The following is an 18,441-nucleotide window of genomic DNA, read 5'->3' on the forward strand; positions in this document are numbered from 1 at the left end:
AAAAGAAGAATTTAAAAAAGCATCTGACATCATTTCTCCTCAAATAGATGCTGGAGCCTCGGTTTAACTCCGATAGCCTGGCCATGCTGCTCAACATCCCTCCTCAGAAAACTCTGCTGAGGCGCCACTTAACCACCAACTTCAACAACCTAGTAGGAGCACAGGCTCAGCAGGAGAAGAGGGAGTACACTGAGGCGACAGGATACTCCCCACTCAGCATCACCGCTAAAGTCAAGGTAAGAAAATATAAGAAAAGACTCAATTATAAAGCTGAGAGTAGCACAGGCAGTAGGTAAAATAAGGCATCGTAAGAGACCAGTTAACACCTTCCCTCTTCCTGCAAGTGTGAGAAAAGCGCCTTAATCCACGGTGAGACCTCAGCGTGTCAGCTCGGATTAATCTCAGAGCTCTTCCAAAAGTTTAAGCCAGTGGGAACTGCTCTGCTGCTCCTCACATCTTTAAGACTCAGCCATCAGCCACTTCAGCTCAAAGCGCCTCTTGAAGAAAATAATTAAGTAATAACAGAAGAATAATTCATCATAAGAGAATTCGCGCTTGCATTTGATCCACTTATGATCTTGGACACTTAGATCTTAAATTTCTTAAGCTACATCTAATGCAGGAAATGTTTATGTGGATGTTTTTGTGGAGGTATATAATACTGTGGATGGGGAAAAAATCCCAAAACAAAATTGTTATTGTTAAATTAGATTTTCGCCTCAAGATGAGCCAGCTATGAAGTAAAATCCAGCAGTGCTTTGTGACGATATCACAGATGTTAGAGGACACATTTGATGAATGTTGTGTGCCGCTGCCCGGTGTCCCTCATTCACATCTACTAAACACAAAAAAGAGCAGATATTAGGAAAATCCATACAGATGTGATTACAGGAAATGGAACAAAACAAGACGGCTTCCTCCCACCGTCCAAAGACATGCAGCTTGTGGGGATAGGTTAATTGGATAATCCAAATTGTCACTAGGTGTGAATGTGCGAATGAAAGTGAGCGCGAATCGTTGTCTGTCTCTGTGTGTTGGCCCTGCGACAGACTGGCGACATGTCCAGGGTGTACCCCGTCTCTCGCCCTATGACAGCTGGGATAGGCTCCAGCGCCCCCCGCGACCCTGAAAAGGAGAAGCGAATGGATGGATGGATGGAACAAAACTGAGCACAGCATTGTTTTGATCTCACTGTCAGCCTGCATTTCAGAAATAGTGTTTTAGCTGCAAGCTCCTTTGCTGCCCACTGCAATGCCAGCTTCCCTTTCATGCTGCTCTGGTCTTTTCACTTGGCAGTAATACCAGTGCAGTGTATCAGTTGAATTACAAGTATTCAAGATATTCATTGCATCTCAAGTTTTCAAGGTGTGGGAACCAAAAAACCCATTACCTGATTTAAATCTGATCAAGGAAGCTCTCAGAGTTGTTTGTCCTTGCTGTAGTTTTTGTGCATAGGACTGGGAGTCCATCCCTTTGTAGTGTTGGTGTTAAGATCTCCAGTTTGCATCTGAATAACTTGTAACAATAACATTTAATCTACAACATCTAATGAATCTCCTTTTAGCTCTGTTTTGGTCTCCATATATTCCTCAACAGGCGGCTGCATCTTCCATAAAGTTCAGCTGTTAGTCACAACATCTGTTTGTGGTTTGATGCTTGTAGTTTTATCAAAGATTTTTTTAAATAGTTGCCTTCAGCTGTTAATGATAGCAAATCAGTAAAGAAAATCACATCAGTGAGTTGGGTAATCATTCTTATTGACATTGTTGATGTAGGAGTAGTGATTGGCACGCTTTAAACGTATTGCTTCTTGTTGTCGAGCTTATCATTAGTCACATTGTTCTAACATTAAAAGTCGTCTCAGCAGTCACTGTTGCTCTGTTGAAGCGTGACAGTATGACGATGCTTTCGTTCCTGTTTCACTGCAGCCGAAGAAGTTGGGCTTCTCTAACTTGACTCACCTCAGGAGGAGACGGCCGGATGAATCTACAGACTATGTCTGCCCCATCGAGTCCTCCTCGCCTCAGTCGGGACAGTCTGCAGTGAACGGGGTGCAGATGCGGCCCTACACTGGCTTCAGAGGCCTGAGCCCCATCCTAGACCGAGAGCCCGACCGCTCCAGGGACCAGGTGGGGCTAGAAGATAGCAGAGCCGACCCATCTCCATGGCAACAACTGTAACACCAACAACACGGATGACTGTTGTCATCCTGTCTATTAGCCCCTCAGCTGTCTCTGCTACTATTCTGCTTCCTTTGCTTGCAGCCCATAATACCTCAGTCCATCCCCTGATGTGCTTCTTTAAGCCCCGCCCATCAGCCCGACCCTGTGCCTTACATTTAGAGATTGTTTCTCAGTCAGCTGCTTGTCACGCTGCAGGGAGTCCTGAGACGAGCACAATTCAAGTATTTTGATTTCAGCTCCGGTCAGATGCCTAACTAACCCAACCTCAGCCTCAAACCTGTGCCACGACTCTAACTCATCACGAGAGAACGCAGCCTCTCTCTGGATTCCTGTGACATCACTTCCTGTAATCCATACAGCATATACAGACATGTCTTCTTGTACAGTATTAAGCCAACATGTGTGCGCCACCAGTAGATTATTTTTTATGTGTGACCTTTGATTTTTCTAACCAGCTTGAATGCAGTTCTGTTACATGGTCGAGATGAACTTGTGCAATATTTACATAAAAATAATGGAGGGATTTTATTTATATCACTGCAGAGAAAATCATAAAATAGCATGTTTTGTTTGAAACTTGAGGTGGTGATTTTTGTACCGTTATTTTTCATATTTGACTGTAATAGTATTTTTATAGCAAAGAAAGGAAGCTAACGTGTGGTTTATCAAATCATTTAATAAACAAAATCCGACATGAGCAAAAGTTTATTCATTTTTTTCTGATGATCAGAGTAGAAGCAGATGTGTAAAATGTTCAATGTCCTTTATTTATTTAGTTTTTAGTTGTACATCATTATAGGGGCCTGTACTGGACATTTTCAGTGTTTTCCACAGAGGTAGATTGCACGTGCAAAAGGAGGAACATCCATGCTGTCTTAAATTATAAGACCCATAAATTGTTGCCATTAAAGACTCAAAATTTACCGCGTGTAGTGACTCCAGCTCTTGTTCTGCTCTGTAACATCATCAGTTCACAAAGTGATATTTGGCATTTCTGGCTTGCTGCATATAACCACAGTAAGTTCAGGTTAGTAACCAGAACCAGCAGTTTTCCAGTGAAGAACAGGGATTACCTTTACCAGCAGTCCGAGGTGGTAGAGTTGGAATCTGTTCACCGCGGGAACAAGAGACTGACTGGAGAATAGCTCAGTGACATCAAGACAGCAACAACAGTGACCCGGCTACCCTGCCAATGTCAAAGCATTCTGCTTGTTAATGTGGTTGAACTCACAAACTAAGAGTTAGGTGACTTCATGTGGAAAACACTGAATTCCTCAGGAAGCATATTCTGTATTTCTGTAAGATAACGTAACAGACTATGCTGCTGGGCGGAGCCACGAGCAGCAGCATGCCTTAATAACCTACATCAAGCACTAACCTGCTTCCATCATCATCATCATCTCCATTCTCACCATCACGGTGGCTGTCATTGCTGTTTATGACGCCACGTTTCCCCCCTTCGGCTGAGCGGTTTGAGCCAAGATGGCTGATGATCATCACCATGGTTACCCTGTTAAAGGTGACATGGGAAGTGCATGTTTGACTATGACTCAGCTGCAGGTACAATCCTCATTATCAATGATCTGTTGCACATTTTCATATCTTTCTACTGTAATTTTAAAAGGTTTAAGAAACGTATTGTTTTGCTGATGGTAAGCCTGTAACTGTGAGTTGTAATGAGTTTACAAGGAATCTGTGTGTGTGCGTGTGTGTTGCAGATGGCGACCACAGAGGGTACCATTTTGCAAATAGAAGCTCTTTCTGAAAGCATCAACAACCTCACAGTAAGCGCCAACACACACAAGCTGCTGCCTAATGACTTGTGCAGCTGATTCACTCACTGGGAATCTGCTTGTAGTCTGCTGTAAGAGAAGTTTGAGTCGCTCAGATGGAAAACTGCAGATACTCAGATGGGAATGCCATTAAAACACCACGTCTTCTGTCTGCGTACAAATGAAAGCAATGCTGCTAGTGTGAAACCTGCTCGCTGGTACTTGCTTCTTTATTACTTGCGGCTATCATCCAGATGCCAGGCTTGGTTCTTTAGCATTTGTTCTGTTCGTTCAAGTCAAGAAAATCATGACAGTAACTGAAGTCTGAGATGTTTGATAACACGTTTGCAGCGTCAGTACATCAGTGAAGATCTCGGTAAAAAAGACATTTGAGCATTATTCATATCTTTTTATTATTTGAAGTTAAATTTTAAGTCCAAGAATCTGCAAGAGTTACACCAGAACAAGGAAGGGCGAATTTAAACCTCAGATTTATTATTTGAAATAATCACAGTAATTAGAATCAACAAGCTTCCATTGCACTAGAGATAGGGATGCACCGATACCGATACTGGTATCGGGTATCGGGGCCGATACTGTAAAATGTGTGTGTACTCATACTCGTAAAAGTTAACCGATACCATGAACCGATACTAACTTATTTCATTAATCAGAGGGTGGCTGGTCATTTCTGTTGTAGTTTTTTAGATTGGCCACTAGGGGGACATCCCGCGCTAAACAGGCACAGGGTTAGACGAGTCAGACTGGCAGCTCCAGATAAAACAGAGAAACTGGAGGCTGCTGTAGCTAGGCTAAACAAAATGTCAGCAGTGTGGAACAGCCAACTTTAACTCAGGTTTTGGAAAAGTGATAAAAAAAATGTCAAGAGAAAATCCACGGGCAGTTAAAATAACAGAGGCTCTGACTCATTTTATCGCTCTGGATGACCAGCCACTGCCGGCCGTGGAAAACATAGGATTGCACCGTCTTCTCAGCATACTCGAGCTGTGATATGAAATTCCCAACCGCCCACACATCAGGGAGATAATGGTGCCAAAACTTTCTGAAGAGGTAAAGACAAGCAGTGTGTGCGCGATGTCAGTCCTTGGTTTAAGTGGACTGATGATCCACGGGCAGATGGGAAGTTCATCAATGCCAAATACTTTCGTTATTTTGTTTGTTTGTTTACAATATGGACACTCTGCAATAATTTAAAAGTTTATTTTATTCTCAAACCTAATTTGTATTTATTTTATTCTCAAACCTAATTTGTATTTATTTATTATTCTGAAAGCTTGAGACAGTGCCAATAGTTCAGTGATATTTTGTTAAATTACAATGTGGAGACTCTGCAATAATTTAACAGAAGTGCTTATTTTTCACTTGAAATTTTTTTGTGGTCATTTTTATTACGATTTTATTTTTTATCGGCAGAGAATAAAATAAAACCTGTCTTCCAATTCATTGCATTTGTGTGTGTGTGTGTGGTAGAAGTATCGGTTTTTGTACTCTGTATCGGCAAGTACTCAGATCCAAGTATCAGTATCGTTGCATCCCTAACTAGAGAGCAGGGAGACGATAACCAAGGCATACCTTTTTTTCACAGCAGACCTTTTAAGATGTCATAGAATGAAAAGCACAGTCTTTTTACAAACATTAATAATGTTCATATTTGCTAAGGTGAGTTAGTGTCACACATTCAAGGTAGCCATGTCTGAGGATTTCCTACAGAACTGGGTTAGATTTTGTCTTCATGTTGAGCATCTTCACTTTATAAATTCCACCTGTGCTTCTCCTTTGTGACATGTCATAAAACAATCTCACATTCTCATTTCAGTAATGTATACTGACCCCAGCTCAGAAGCAAACACTAACTTCTAATCTCTCTAACCCATTGCCACTCCCACGATGCTCTGCCCCCAGTATCTGCTCAGCCGAGATGAGCTGCGGAAGGAGATGAGGCGTTCACAGACGGCGCTAGTTTGAAGGACGATGACCCTAAGCTGTAGGCTGTCAATCAACCACAAAGACCTGTAGCGACCTGTCTCACAGCTGAATTGTACCTCAGCCCTGAAGCTAACACTGCAGCGTGGAGCTCCTTATATTTACTTCTACTAGCCCCTGATACCTCAAGTTAACTCCTGCACAGAGGACTGGGAAACACAAACGGACCTACACATTTTGACAACAATCAAAGGTCTTATTTTTATTTTCTAATGTGCTGAATTGAACAGCTATTTATACACTTTTTTTGTTACTGCTTTCCTTAATTCCCTATGCAATGTAGCTTTTAATGAGCATACTGACCACTGTGTACTGTAAATACTGTGCTGGTATTTCATTGGGGAGGATGTGCAAAGCAGTTTCGAATGGACAAACTGGACATTCCATCAAAAATGGTGTTGAAGCCATTTTTAAGAGCAGAGCAGCTAAAGAAGAAGGAGCTGGTTCCTCAACATTGTCATTCTATTGTTCTGCAGAGAAAGATGCTACATATCATATGTTGAAATAAAGAAGTTACAAGAACTACCAATGTTTCCTAAATGACTGTATGGAACAAAAAATGTTGAAACTCCTCTTTTGCCTCAAAGTAGCACTGGCCATGATAGAGCACTACCCCTCCCTGAGCTCGGTCCTGCTGGAGGTCTCTTCCTGTTAAAAGGAAGTTCTTTTTCCCCACCTTCACTCAGAGCTTGCTCTAAGTAATTTGCTCCTCCCCCTTTTGTGAGTGTGGACGCTTCATCTCTTTGCTCTTTAAATGCTTTGCTTCTTTTATTGATTTTTACTGATTTTTATGCTGATTTTTCCCTTTTTTCCGTATGAGCTTACCTGCGATAGCTTCTGGACACTTATATATCATTAGGACTAAAGTGTTCTTAACAGAAACAGCAACATTTTTACAGTTACCTTATCCTCAGCGCTCTGTGTGTCTGTGGCCTAGACACAGCTGAAGCCTGATTACAGCGTCTGGGCACCGAACAGCCTCAATAGCCTGGAAAGGTGCTAACCGCTAGGCTAACTAGCAACAAGTTAGCAACTTGTTGTTGAATTGTGCTATACAAATAAACTTGCCTTGCCTAAGTAAGTTGTGTGTTGTCTGATCGTGGGGTTAAGCTAAATACCTCAAGACCCATACTTTTTTGAACAGGAGCTATATAATTAAAATTTAATGAAAATGAACAAGCTGCATTATTTCAATCATGAAACGTAACTTTTTTAATTTACTACAATATAAATTAGATGGACAAAATATTAAATTATTGTTGTTTGACTCGATTAATCCTGAACATTTGGATACTACATCCAGCTTTGCAGTTTGGCTAAAGAGGACACCCGTCATAAATTTAATTTCATTCCCTAACTCAAGGGAATAAGTTTAGGGGTAGAGATCAAAGTTTGTGCACAGGAAAGAGAAGTCTGGTTGCTTGTAAAATAATTTAATCCCACAGTGTTTTCAGCATACTCAAGTGGCCAAAACCTTGACTTTGCTCTGAAACATCATATAAATTTATGTTTCTGTGGCTTTAATTTCTATGGCTATTCAGCTATTTTAACATGATCACAAAACTAACACCAGGATTTACTACGGTTCATTTAACCCTCTCCAGCTGTGATGTGAACACTTTACTAAATTTACTTTTACAAGTAACTTTTTAAAGCACATCCAAATATATGGTAGAAGTCTGGAACAGTAGGACAGCAGTTTGTGATATTCGGTTGACAAAAATCAAAGAAAAATGATAAGACTGGGTCCTCTAAACAGTTTTGTATTAACCTCTACTGGTCAAATCTGGGATTTCTCCACCTGTGAAACTTTTATCATTTCCTAAACTGACCTTGGGAGCCTCCACACTATAAGTTGCTGTCCCAGCCTACCTGTCCTCATTGCTGCTTCTTTCTAAAAGCAGACAGTTACACATTTTGTTTACCCGCCAACCCCTTCAGGCTCACCCCAGTCCTCAAGCTGCTGCACCAAGCTAACTGGTAAGATGAGTCTTTTGTTGACTTACCTAAAATTTGACAAGATGCAAACACCACACCCTTGCTGCCACTGTCAGCGAAAACTCTGCTTCAGCAGAAAATTCTCAGTATTCTGCTGGAAGTTCTCTACACATCAGGACACAAACAACCATAAAACACTCACACGGACACTGTGTATCTCAGCAGGACAAGGGAGAAGAAGAACGGAAATGTAGTGTATTTGGAACTGTGGAAGCTCCCAAACCAGTCCTGGTGAGTATCTGTACTGATTCACAATGCTCATTCTGTTTATGTGCTGGTGGACCAGAAACTGATCAATATTTAATGTGGAAAGTAGTGTCAGAGTCAATTATGCTCTCGAATAAATGAACAGTGACACTAATTCCATGTGCTGGGACAAAAGCAGAACAGACAGTGGGTTCTTTTGCTCCTCAAAAATGCAACTGATTTAAATATAAAGCGATAGCAGTCACACAGCAGTGCTTAAACGGTTGTGAAGCCTTTAAAGTTTCTTAATTTCTCTGAATATATGACCTCAGAATTCATAAAAGTAGGTAAAGAAAACCCATTTAAGCAAATGGACCCAAAATACGGGTTGTCTGTTTACTGAGAAAACAACCCATTGTTACACATCTGTAAAAGGTTAACATTTGACCTCTGATTAGAAAAAAATATTCAACTAAATATAAGTTTAAACTTAGGAAGCCTGCACTTTCTCCAGGGCTGGTTTTTCACAAAACCAACACTGTCCCAAAGGTAATGGATGGACGTAGCTGCTGTGACGTCACTCACTGGTTTGAGGACCATATTTGGAAGAGAGAAGAGTGCTAAGTTATTGGCTAACACTAGCAGTCTTTGTTATGAACTAGAAGGCACTGACAGACACAGTCGTGAGGTCGTTTTTAATGATTCTAATGAATAGAACCGAAGCCTAGCAGACTCCAATCGGATCCAGCTGCATGTGTCCGGACAGCTGTCAGAGTGACCATGCCACTAACTCAAGTATTCATGTGAAATATTTATTTTATTTAAAAAGAAAATCTGGGGGAAACTATCCATAGAAGAGTCTCTGAGGGATGATTTGCTTTAGGAGTCAGCCTCAAGTGGTCATTGGAGGAACTGCAGTTTTTGGAATTTTCCACATGTAATGTTGGCTCATTTTTTCTCAAATGACCAACTCTGATATTTCTAATTTTTTTTAACTGGGTTTGTTTTCATCTATATTTAGGACTAATGTGAAAATCTGAGTATGTTTTAGCACCAGTATGTGCATTTCAGCTTAAATTTTACGCCATAATTTGACCATCATCTTTCCAGTGTATCAGGGAGACCAGCTTGTGATCTGCTGCCCGTCATCCGTCGACCATGGGTGCAAAATTCAGCAAACCTACATCTAACCCGCTGAGAAACGTGTTTTCCTGTTTCAAATGTGGCCAATCCAGGCAACCATCCTTTTATCATAATATATCCCCCCAACCGAGCATCTTTGCTACACTAAAGAGGCGCAATGTCCCCAGGCCCAACGAGTTCATACATCTTTTCAGCAACTGCATCTCTGCTGCTACAACCAGAACCCAAGAGTACCTCACCTTCAAGGATCCAGAGGACAAGTTACGCCCGAGTCTTGAGGTGCTCACTCAGGTAGCAACACTTATTGAACAAAATACGTCATCAATAACCAAGACATTTTGCTTTAGAGAAGTTACTGAAATATCTCACGCTTTCACAGGTCTTCCTGATGACCTACATCACACGGAGTGTTGAGGTCAACCTGCAGGATACCCTTAACTGCACAGTCATGACTCCTGAGCAGCGCGTCCTCCTGGGTGCTGACTGGGTTTGGGCAGTGCTGGAGAGGCCGACCAAGAACCCCAAGTTCCAGATTGTCGTGCAGGTCCTGCACCTGTCTGAAAGGGAGGAGGCTGAGCAGAAGGTCTCTATGGACACCTGCAGTGAATCCATCCAGATGGCCCAGATGGAGTCCAGCAACAATAACATGTACGAGAGAATGGTGAACTTCTGCAGCTCCATCGGCAAGGACTGCTACGCTCTCTTCTTGTTTTTTGGGAAAAAAACCGACAAGGTGAATATCTATGGCGTCCTCAGCAATAATTTCGAGGCGGCCAAAGGGAAATGCAGGATCGACAGAGCTCTGATCGAGAACTTCTTTAAAGGTTTGAGGTATCTCCATACGCCTTTGGGAATGATGCAGGCAATTATGACCAAAAATAAAGGTGAACCCATCACTGTCATGATTAAATTCAGCTGAATCACAGTAAGACGAGCACGCCGAGCTACGTAGTTATGTTGTATCGAAGAGGTCAAAGGTCACAACACCACAAAAACAGGTCTGCATTCTATAAATATATCAGACTATTATATATGATATATAAAACAGAATTATATCATAAACATATAAGAAATTGAAACATAATCCAAAGTATGCATTTGTAACAATGTAAAAGGTTTTAAAGCTGAACAGAAATACTCAGACCAGCCCTTCTGACACCAAAATTACGCCGCTCTTCCCCATTCTGATGCTCGGTTTGAACTTCAGCAGGTCGTCTTCACCATGTCTACATGCCTTACAGCAATCCGCTGCTGCCGTGTGATTGGCTGATTAGATATTTGTCTTAGCAAGCAGTTAACAGGTGTACCCAACAAAGTGGCCAATGGGTAACTGTATGTTTGCTGTTTGGAACAACCTGCCTGAGGAACTCCACTTAGCGCTTCCTGAAAATCCGTTTCACTTCTTTGGTGGTGCTTTCTGCATGTGGTTCTACTTTTTTCCCCTCATCTTACCTCTTTTCTCTTAATTCTATTATTAACTATTATCCATCCATCTTCATCCGCTTTATCCGAGGCCGGGTCGCGGGGGCAGCAGCCTAAGCAGAGAGGCCCAGACCTCCCTTTCCCCAGCCACCTCCTCCAGCTTATCTGGGGGAACACCAAGGCGTTCCCAGGCCAGCCGAGAGATATAATCTCTCCAGCGTGTCCTGGGTCTGCCCCGGGGCCTCCTCCTGGAACTATTATTTCATTCATTATTCTTTGGAGTTCTATCTTTTCATCTCATTTTAACTTTCACCTTTTTAATGCTGTTTTTGGAAAGCATTTCATAACGCTGATTTTGATACGTGACATGCAAATAAACTCCTATTATGTATTACAACAACTTCAGAGTCATGTTTTTAATCCTGGTGTTAGAGCTTAGTACAGCTTGACCAGTGGTTAAGCTACAGAAAGGGAAAGATGTACTTACCCACTCAAAACGTTATCGAAGGAGACCACTAACATGTTCCACACATCCATTTATTCTCTTCCCCTCATCCAGTTATGGGTTGCAGTGCGGCTGGAGCCCATTCCAGTGGTCACAGGGTGAGAGGCAGCCAACCAGTCACAACTACAGCCAATTAAGAATCACTAATTATCATAACATGCAAGTCTTTGGACTATGGGAACAAGCTGGAGCACCCAGAGAGAATCTGAGGGCCTTAGCTGGCCGGTAGATTCAAACCCAGACCTTCTTACTGTGTGGCGATGGTGCTAACCACCGCACCACCATGCCGCCCACTCAATTACTAATGTAGCTCAGTGATTCAACAGAGTAATAACTACTCGAAACTGCAGTGACAGCTGTATGCACAACAATATAAAAAAATCTGCACTTGTTAAATATTTTAAGACAAAGTTTTTAGTTTAGATAAAGAAAACAAGTATCCAATTTAAAGGCACATTTACACTCATCCAAGTTCCTCCATCACTAAACAGGTATAAAAAAAACAACAACTCCCACAGCAACAACATAAAACACGTTTTAAAACATTAATGCTCACATGATCACAGATTGTCTTTGAGCTCGATCTCAAAATTTCTGACCGCTATGGTTTTATCATAAAATCCCTCTACTGTCCAAAATTAAAGTGGAATGTTGAACATTCCTATGCCCTTAGGCATCAGGAACATTACGCTATCATCTCTTTAGATATCAGGAATGTTTTCACACAGAAAAAGAGACTCGAGTGCTTAAAGACTAAAGCCGGAGCCCGTCATAGTTCATCCTTCACGTCCGTTTCTTCTTTGTAGCTTTTACGCTCACATCTGCAGGCAGCAGTGTGGTCATCCAGCTGAGGCACCAGCTCCATGTCTGCGTGTTGCGTCGGCTGTCCCGTCTGTCGCTCTGAATACATGTGCAGCACTTTGTAGTAGTAACAGTACAGCCTGCTGGGCTGCAGCAGCTCTCTGGCCGCTGCCTGGCCCGCTCTGGCGATCTCTTGTGCTTCAGCGTCGTTCTCTTTAGCCCATCTGATCTTCTCCAGAAGGTCCGACAGGTTTCTCTTCACAGGAATGTAATGTGTTCCTGCCTTCATGTGGCTGTAGAAATGTTCATAGTAATGAGAGTCCTGTTTCAGAACCAGACTGTTCCCGAGCATCAGGTAAGGAAACCGGTACGCTGCCACTGTTCCATCAATGTTCACCTGATATTTGTACTGCAAGAGGAAGACAAGGTGGCACGAGTTGCATACATACGTTACGGATGTATTAAATCTTTGCATAAAGACGAGGCATCAAGGAGCTAAACTTAAACATTCTAGTGAAGTGAGTAACGTATGGATGTATATATTTATTATTATATTTATTAAAGAAAAGACTATTTTAAGCTTCCTTACCTTAAAGAAGTCAAAGAATCCAACAAGTGATGCTTTGCCAACGTGTTTCTCCTGGTCTCTAAAGAAGAACCACGCAGTGATGCCGGCATCAAGGAGCTCTGGGGTTTTTTTAGACAGCGATACAAGCTGAAGACGCTCCTCTCGACTGTCCCGACCCCGGAAAAACGCCCGCTCAGTTTTATTCACCCACGGAGGCCCTGATGGAAGTATATATTACCGAGTGGGAAGAAATGTCTACATTTACATACATATTGACCGATCATTACCATATTTCTCCTAAAGGTGTTGACTGATTCGTATATTAAGACTTACTGACTCAGATTTACTGAAAGTTAAAATATGTCAAATAGAGGAATCACCATACATCCCACGATACGATATTATTGCAATTTTTAAAAATATTTTGCGATATTCAGATTCTGTACATAAAGGTAAACTTTATCAATATTCATTTTATCTAATATCAAAGTCTCGCACTCAGTCTTTCTCTCATTTCAGTTTTATTGTTGACAAACTGAACGGTTTGTATTACAGTCTAGTCCAACTTAACTGAATCAACCATCTGGTACAATTATAGCTATTCTGAACTATGCAGTTTATGAAAACTATGCAGCCCCTTCAGCAACTGAAGAATTATATTTTGTAAATTAAAACAAAATATAATTTCACATTAAATAAAAAGTTTTAAACTTAATTAAAATAAAACATGTCTTAAATTAAAATAAGTAAACTGTCATGTTTATTGCTGCCATAAAAAAGTTAAACACATTTGGACAGTGAAGGAATGTCAGGATTCTTGCTCAGAAAAAGGATCAACATGCTCTGAAGTCAGAGCACAAAAACTTTTTTTGTAACAAAATATCGATTTCTGCTGTCCCTGTATCCATACATTATTAGCAAACAAAATATCACGATACTACACAGTATCGATTTTTCCCCCCACCCCTAATGTCAAAATATGTATTAAATCCACTAAAAATCCACTTCCTTGTCATTTCTATCTTTAAAATGTTAACAAACAAGAGCAGAATGTGTAATTTAGAAAAAACAGTGACTTTAGATGAAAACTGCTTCTGACTAACAAAAATCGAACATGTCGACCGACATTGGGAATGTCGTGCGCAGAAAGAAGTGCCATCTTATATCTATCATTCATCACATGGACAAACGTATTGGCCCACACCTCTTAATCTTTGAATTCATCTGTTTTCAGTCCCACTGCAACAGGCTTGTGATATTTTTACAAACAAGTGTTGCAAACTGAAAAACTCCACAGTCCCAAACCGCCTCTGGAATCAACATCTGCTCCTGTAGGTGTAATGTGTAGGTTTTGTTCATACAGTGTATAGAGCAGGGGTAGGCAACTCCAGGCATCAAGTGCCGGTGTCCTGCAGGTTTTAGACGTGCCTTTGATCCAATACTGCAGATTCAAATTGCTAAAAGACCTCCTCAACATGTCTTGAAGTTCTCCAGAGGCCTGGTAATGACTTTTGATTCAGCTGTGTTGACTCAGGGTGACATCTAAAACCTGAAGGTCTGCAGTTGCCTACCCCTGGTATAGAGTCTATGGACTGTGGTGCCCTCTGGTGGACAGTTACAAAAACAAACCAAAGGAGAAACCGCCTTCATAACGACAACCACCCTCACAGATGGATTCTTTGGTTGTGATCTTTTGGATCTTCGTTAAACTAGCTGCAGCTAAACATACAGCTTCTACAACAAGTTCAACCTCTATACTGCCTGAAGAAGAACAGCCCACTAAGTTGGATTATGTAGTTCAGGAAACCTTGCACACTGTAGATTTTTAAAAAAGTGCTCTATGGCTCTTGAGAACATTTTGGGAAAATACAGCAGAGGCAGCACTTTCTGTCTTTTTTATTTTATTTTTTGCTGAACGCTGGTAAGTTCAAAGCAATAAAAGGTCTTAAACTGCTGCACAGTATTAAAAGCAATAAATCAATAAAAAGTACACCTCTGTGTAGAAGTACATCCCAACATAATTTAGTCCTGCCAGTTGCAGTTTAAGTGCAATTTCCTTCAAACTCAGATACTCAATAAGAAGGTTTAACAACTTGTAGCACAGACAGAAATATACGAGCGATGATGACATAAACTGAGGGCTGTTTTGCTCAGGAGTATCAAAGTTACCTGTATTCCCTTGGACAGACAGGAGGTCATTAGTGACCCCTCTCAGTGTCTCCAGGGTGGAGTGTGTGACCTCATAGGTAGGGAGGACGATATCCCGTGTGTCTGTGGAGCCACACCACGATAAGATCGGAACAGCAGCCGACGTCTTCGTCTCTAGCGGCCAGTCACCCACATTGATGTAAAACTCCACATCAGGCACCCTCACCTGCAACAGAACATCGCTGTGTGACTGTAAAGACTTTATATATATATGTAACAGCACAGCATGGAAGAAACAGCAGAACAACTCTACCTTCCTCGTCAATGATAGCAAAATTTCATCAGAGAACATCTTGAAGTCGGTGTATTTTCCCAGCGTGCGCCGGTACACGTGATTGTTGATGATGGCGTAGTGAATGAGCCCTCCTCTGTTGGAGAATCTGTGAGGCACTTCCTGCCTGAGATGCTGCAGGTCGATGGTGGGAAACGACTTAAAGTCAGCTAGAATCTGTCGGTCATCGGCGGGACACTGCATGACGCTCTGCCAGACGGAGGCATCGGGCTCAGGACAGTCACAGTATTCATGATGCACTGGACCTGAGCATGGGAATTAGATACAGGTATAAATGCAATGTGGAAGATGAGGAGTCGCTGTCGACTTATTAAAAAAAACAAACCCCAAAATATCTGGAACAGTCGATGAAGTCAGTCAATGTTGATAAATCCCAAAAAAATACAAGTTACTGGATGTAAAGCTGCGTTAAATCTAGCGTATGTATGTGCACTCACCCCCAAATGTGACTACAAAGCAGCACAAAGACAACACTTCTTTATGCCAATGCTATAGTTAGTGTTCTTCTGCTCTATACATATGGGCTGGCTGTAATGAGGAGGTGGAGCAGGTTATCTAAGGTTGGTGGTTTAACATCTGGTTACTTGAGTCTGCATGTCAAAGTATAATTGGGCAACATACCAAACCCAAAGCTGCTCTCCAGCGTGTTCATCGCAGTGTGAATGTTACATAAAAAGCACTTAGGTGTAGACAAAAGTGATCGCATGAACCAGTCTATTTAACATTTACCGCATTCTTTTTAAAATAATTTTAATAGCTCTGACAGTCACCCTGCTCTTAAGTCTTTACTCCTTCCTGTGCTTCAGTAAACATCAGTCTTCCATTAGTACAACATGAAGTGGACAGTGTGACTCGTGATGGAAGAGTTTAAGTATAAATGCTGCAGTTCTAGGATGAGTATTTTGAGGTCCCTGTTATATCTATCTTCATCAGTCATTGTATGGGTTACCCATGGAGTGGTGAGACTTTAGTTTGTGGTCACTCTTGGCTCTGCTATCAATCCTGACTTTATTTTTTGTGCAAAACACTGGCATCATAATTAAGAGCAATGCACTCTGGAGATAAACTTTGCATGTAAAAGCAATTCGTCATTTTTATCCCGATTTCTCACCATTAAATTGATTTTTCATCTTCGTATAAGGGGTCTGAGGACAGAAGGTGATGCAACAGGTTTTCTGACTAACCTTGGATGGTGTAGGGTGAGTTAGCCACAGCAGCATCTTTGTAAGAGACCTGGATTTTCAAACCCTTGTGAGCAGTGCTGTAGAGCCGATACCTCAACAGGAAGGAGCCGTCTCCTCTGTCCAGAGGTGGAGGGACGTGGATACGGAGGTACTCATTCGTATCCAGTGAGCCGATCTTCACTTTAAACGTGTCTTTTCCTGAGCACCACATTCAAAAAGCATTTCAATGAACAGTTTGAGTGCTAACGCAAGTAACAGTTATGCATATTCGGCCGCTCGTGCACGTTTTCGTTAACATTAGCCCCCAAAAACTTTAAACGTAGCTTGCTAGCCAGCGGGGTGTAATAACAAAAGAATGCTGCAAAAACAGTTTAAGGTTAGCTTAAAAATACTGCAACAGGACTTTAGTGAGCTAATAATGTCGCGTTGGTGGTCATTTACCTGGAGACAGAGTCAGGTTTTCTCCTTTTGAATTCACTGCCTGAATAAAGAAGTAGCGGACTGGTAACACGGTGTCCGGGTTTAGCCCCGGACCCCATATCAGACACCTCTCTGGACTGATTCCTTCAGAGTCACAAACCGGGAAGCTTGTGCTTAGAAATACTAGTAAAATTACAAATCGGCTAATTAAACCACTCGGAAACGGCTCGACTACATCTACGTTCCGGTAACACGCCATACTCCAGCAGCTGGCACCGAGTAAACGTGTACAGTCACTAAATTTTAAGTGTAAAGTTTTGATAGAAACTCCTACTCCGACATGTTGGCGAAGACAACACGCCCACTGGTGATGGCCAGTGATGCCTTCACGGGAAGTTGGAAATTTTGGGGGCATACATATTGTGAACGCCCCCTACAGACATAAATACTCCACATTACTGATAAAAAAAAAAGATCTTAACCCCAATTAACCACTCCTTTGTTGTTGTTCTTGTTTTTTAACCAACTTTGCAAAATACTACACATAACAGCATCAGGATTAGTTATTGTCAGGGGTAAAGGAAGCCTTCAGATTTACTACATCATAAAAAGTACTTATATTATTGCATCTCATTTACAAGAAAAAGTTCAAGTTCTACTTGAGCAAAAGTTCACAAGTACCGTCAGGCCAATATATTTGGCTGACCTGTGCTGCGTTCATGTCACAAATCCCTTTACTGTTGTAGCTGGTGGGGTACTGTTATTTATTTATTTGTATTGTTATTGTGTAGCAACACAGCTATGTTCGCATAATATAAACAGTGAAGGTGAAAGATGAACGCTAACCTTATTCCACTCCATAAGTTAATGTGAGGGTTCCTGATGGTCAGGGACAAATGCAATTGCACTACAGGATGCTGTAAACAGACCAAACCTCAGTCAGGAGAACAACTGAGAGAATCCATCCACAATACCAGGTTAGTCATTAATATACTGCTGCATGTAGTTACATTGTAAAACTGAACTTTAAAATGAATAGTGGTAATAATAACCAAGAGAGACCGACAGTGATCACCGACTTTTTAGGGGCTTGTTGAGATTAAATAGAACAAGATACAAAGCGTTAAAACATGTTAAAATAACAACAGCCTTAATAAACGCAACTGCCAAATATTCTGAGGAGTACAACTCGGAATAGGAAGTAAAGACTTCTCTTTCAATCTCTATGAAATCTTTGCATTCAGTCCCATTTATCAGCAGGCTTGTAATTAAATTTCTCAGCTGTCTACATTTCTCCAGCTTACTAAAATATGATGAATTTTTAGTAAATCCATTTGGCTCTTCATCTTATGAAAGCACCCTGGGCTTTCTCAAGGTAAAGATCATCTAATTTAGTCTGGTACTCCATCAATTTATTTTTCTGTTGTTTTTTTCCCCTGTTTTTCTGTTTGGTTTTTCTTTACTACAGCACTGAGTTATTTCTCGAAGTAAATTACTTTCATATTCTCATTTTTCCATATTGTTATTTGCAGAATTTTATAGTAAATTCTTTGATCTTGAATTGAACAAATTCCCATTTCTGTATAATACCCACTATTGATTCCTTATTTTCAGTATCTCTGATTATATGTCTAATTTTATCATAATATTAATCCCTATTTAAAAGGCTGGCATTGACTTCCCAATATTAATATCCCCTGCTACTAAGTTCCTTCCTTGTTGGTTCTAAGACAAGATCAATAAAGCAGTGATCAG

At 41.2% G+C, this 18,441-nt stretch overlaps 3 protein-coding genes across 8 annotated transcripts in view; 2 read left to right on the top strand and 1 right to left on the bottom strand.

Moving 5' to 3' along the window:
- The window catches only part of ppfibp2b (PPFIA binding protein 2b), a 127,313-nt gene extending 119,238 nt beyond the window's left edge, over window positions 1-8,075 (top strand). For all 6 annotated transcript variants that reach the window (XM_087844107.1, XM_087844102.1, XM_087844103.1 and 3 more), the window contains 4 exons: window positions 48-236; window positions 1,929-2,129; window positions 3,902-3,967; window positions 5,879-8,075. In XM_087844107.1, coding sequence (XP_087700233.1) covers window positions 48-236; window positions 1,929-2,129; window positions 3,902-3,967; window positions 5,879-5,941 — 519 coding nt within the window. In that variant the 3' untranslated portion in view covers window positions 5,942-8,075. The remainder of the gene's footprint in view (window positions 1-47; window positions 237-1,928; window positions 2,130-3,901; window positions 3,968-5,878) is intronic.
- A 1,050-nt stretch (window positions 8,076-9,125) lies between these two features.
- rep15 (RAB15 effector protein) lies at window positions 9,126-10,314 on the top strand. Its single transcript, XM_087844109.1, has 2 exons — window positions 9,126-9,577; window positions 9,666-10,314. The coding sequence occupies exons 1-2, from the start codon at window positions 9,302-9,304 to the stop codon at window positions 10,203-10,205; spliced, it is 816 nt and encodes a 271-aa protein (XP_087700235.1). The 5' UTR covers window positions 9,126-9,301; the 3' UTR covers window positions 10,206-10,314.
- An 881-nt stretch (window positions 10,315-11,195) lies between these two features.
- On the bottom strand, window positions 11,196-17,048 carry poglut3 (protein O-glucosyltransferase 3). Its single transcript, XM_087844108.1, has 6 exons — window positions 16,708-17,048; window positions 16,267-16,464; window positions 15,044-15,327; window positions 14,752-14,956; window positions 12,604-12,800; window positions 11,196-12,423 (listed from the first exon to the last, which is right to left on the bottom strand). The coding sequence occupies exons 1-6, from the start codon at window positions 16,943-16,945 to the stop codon at window positions 11,983-11,985; spliced, it is 1,563 nt and encodes a 520-aa protein (XP_087700234.1). The 5' UTR covers window positions 16,946-17,048; the 3' UTR covers window positions 11,196-11,982.
- Between the last annotated feature and the right edge of the window lie 1,393 nt (window positions 17,049-18,441).

Source organism: Neolamprologus brichardi, chromosome 7, assembly GCF_056152115.1.
Source record: "Neolamprologus brichardi isolate AB-2024 chromosome 7, ASM5615211v1, whole genome shotgun sequence".
Taxonomy (NCBI): domain Eukaryota; kingdom Metazoa; phylum Chordata; class Actinopteri; order Cichliformes; family Cichlidae; genus Neolamprologus; species Neolamprologus brichardi.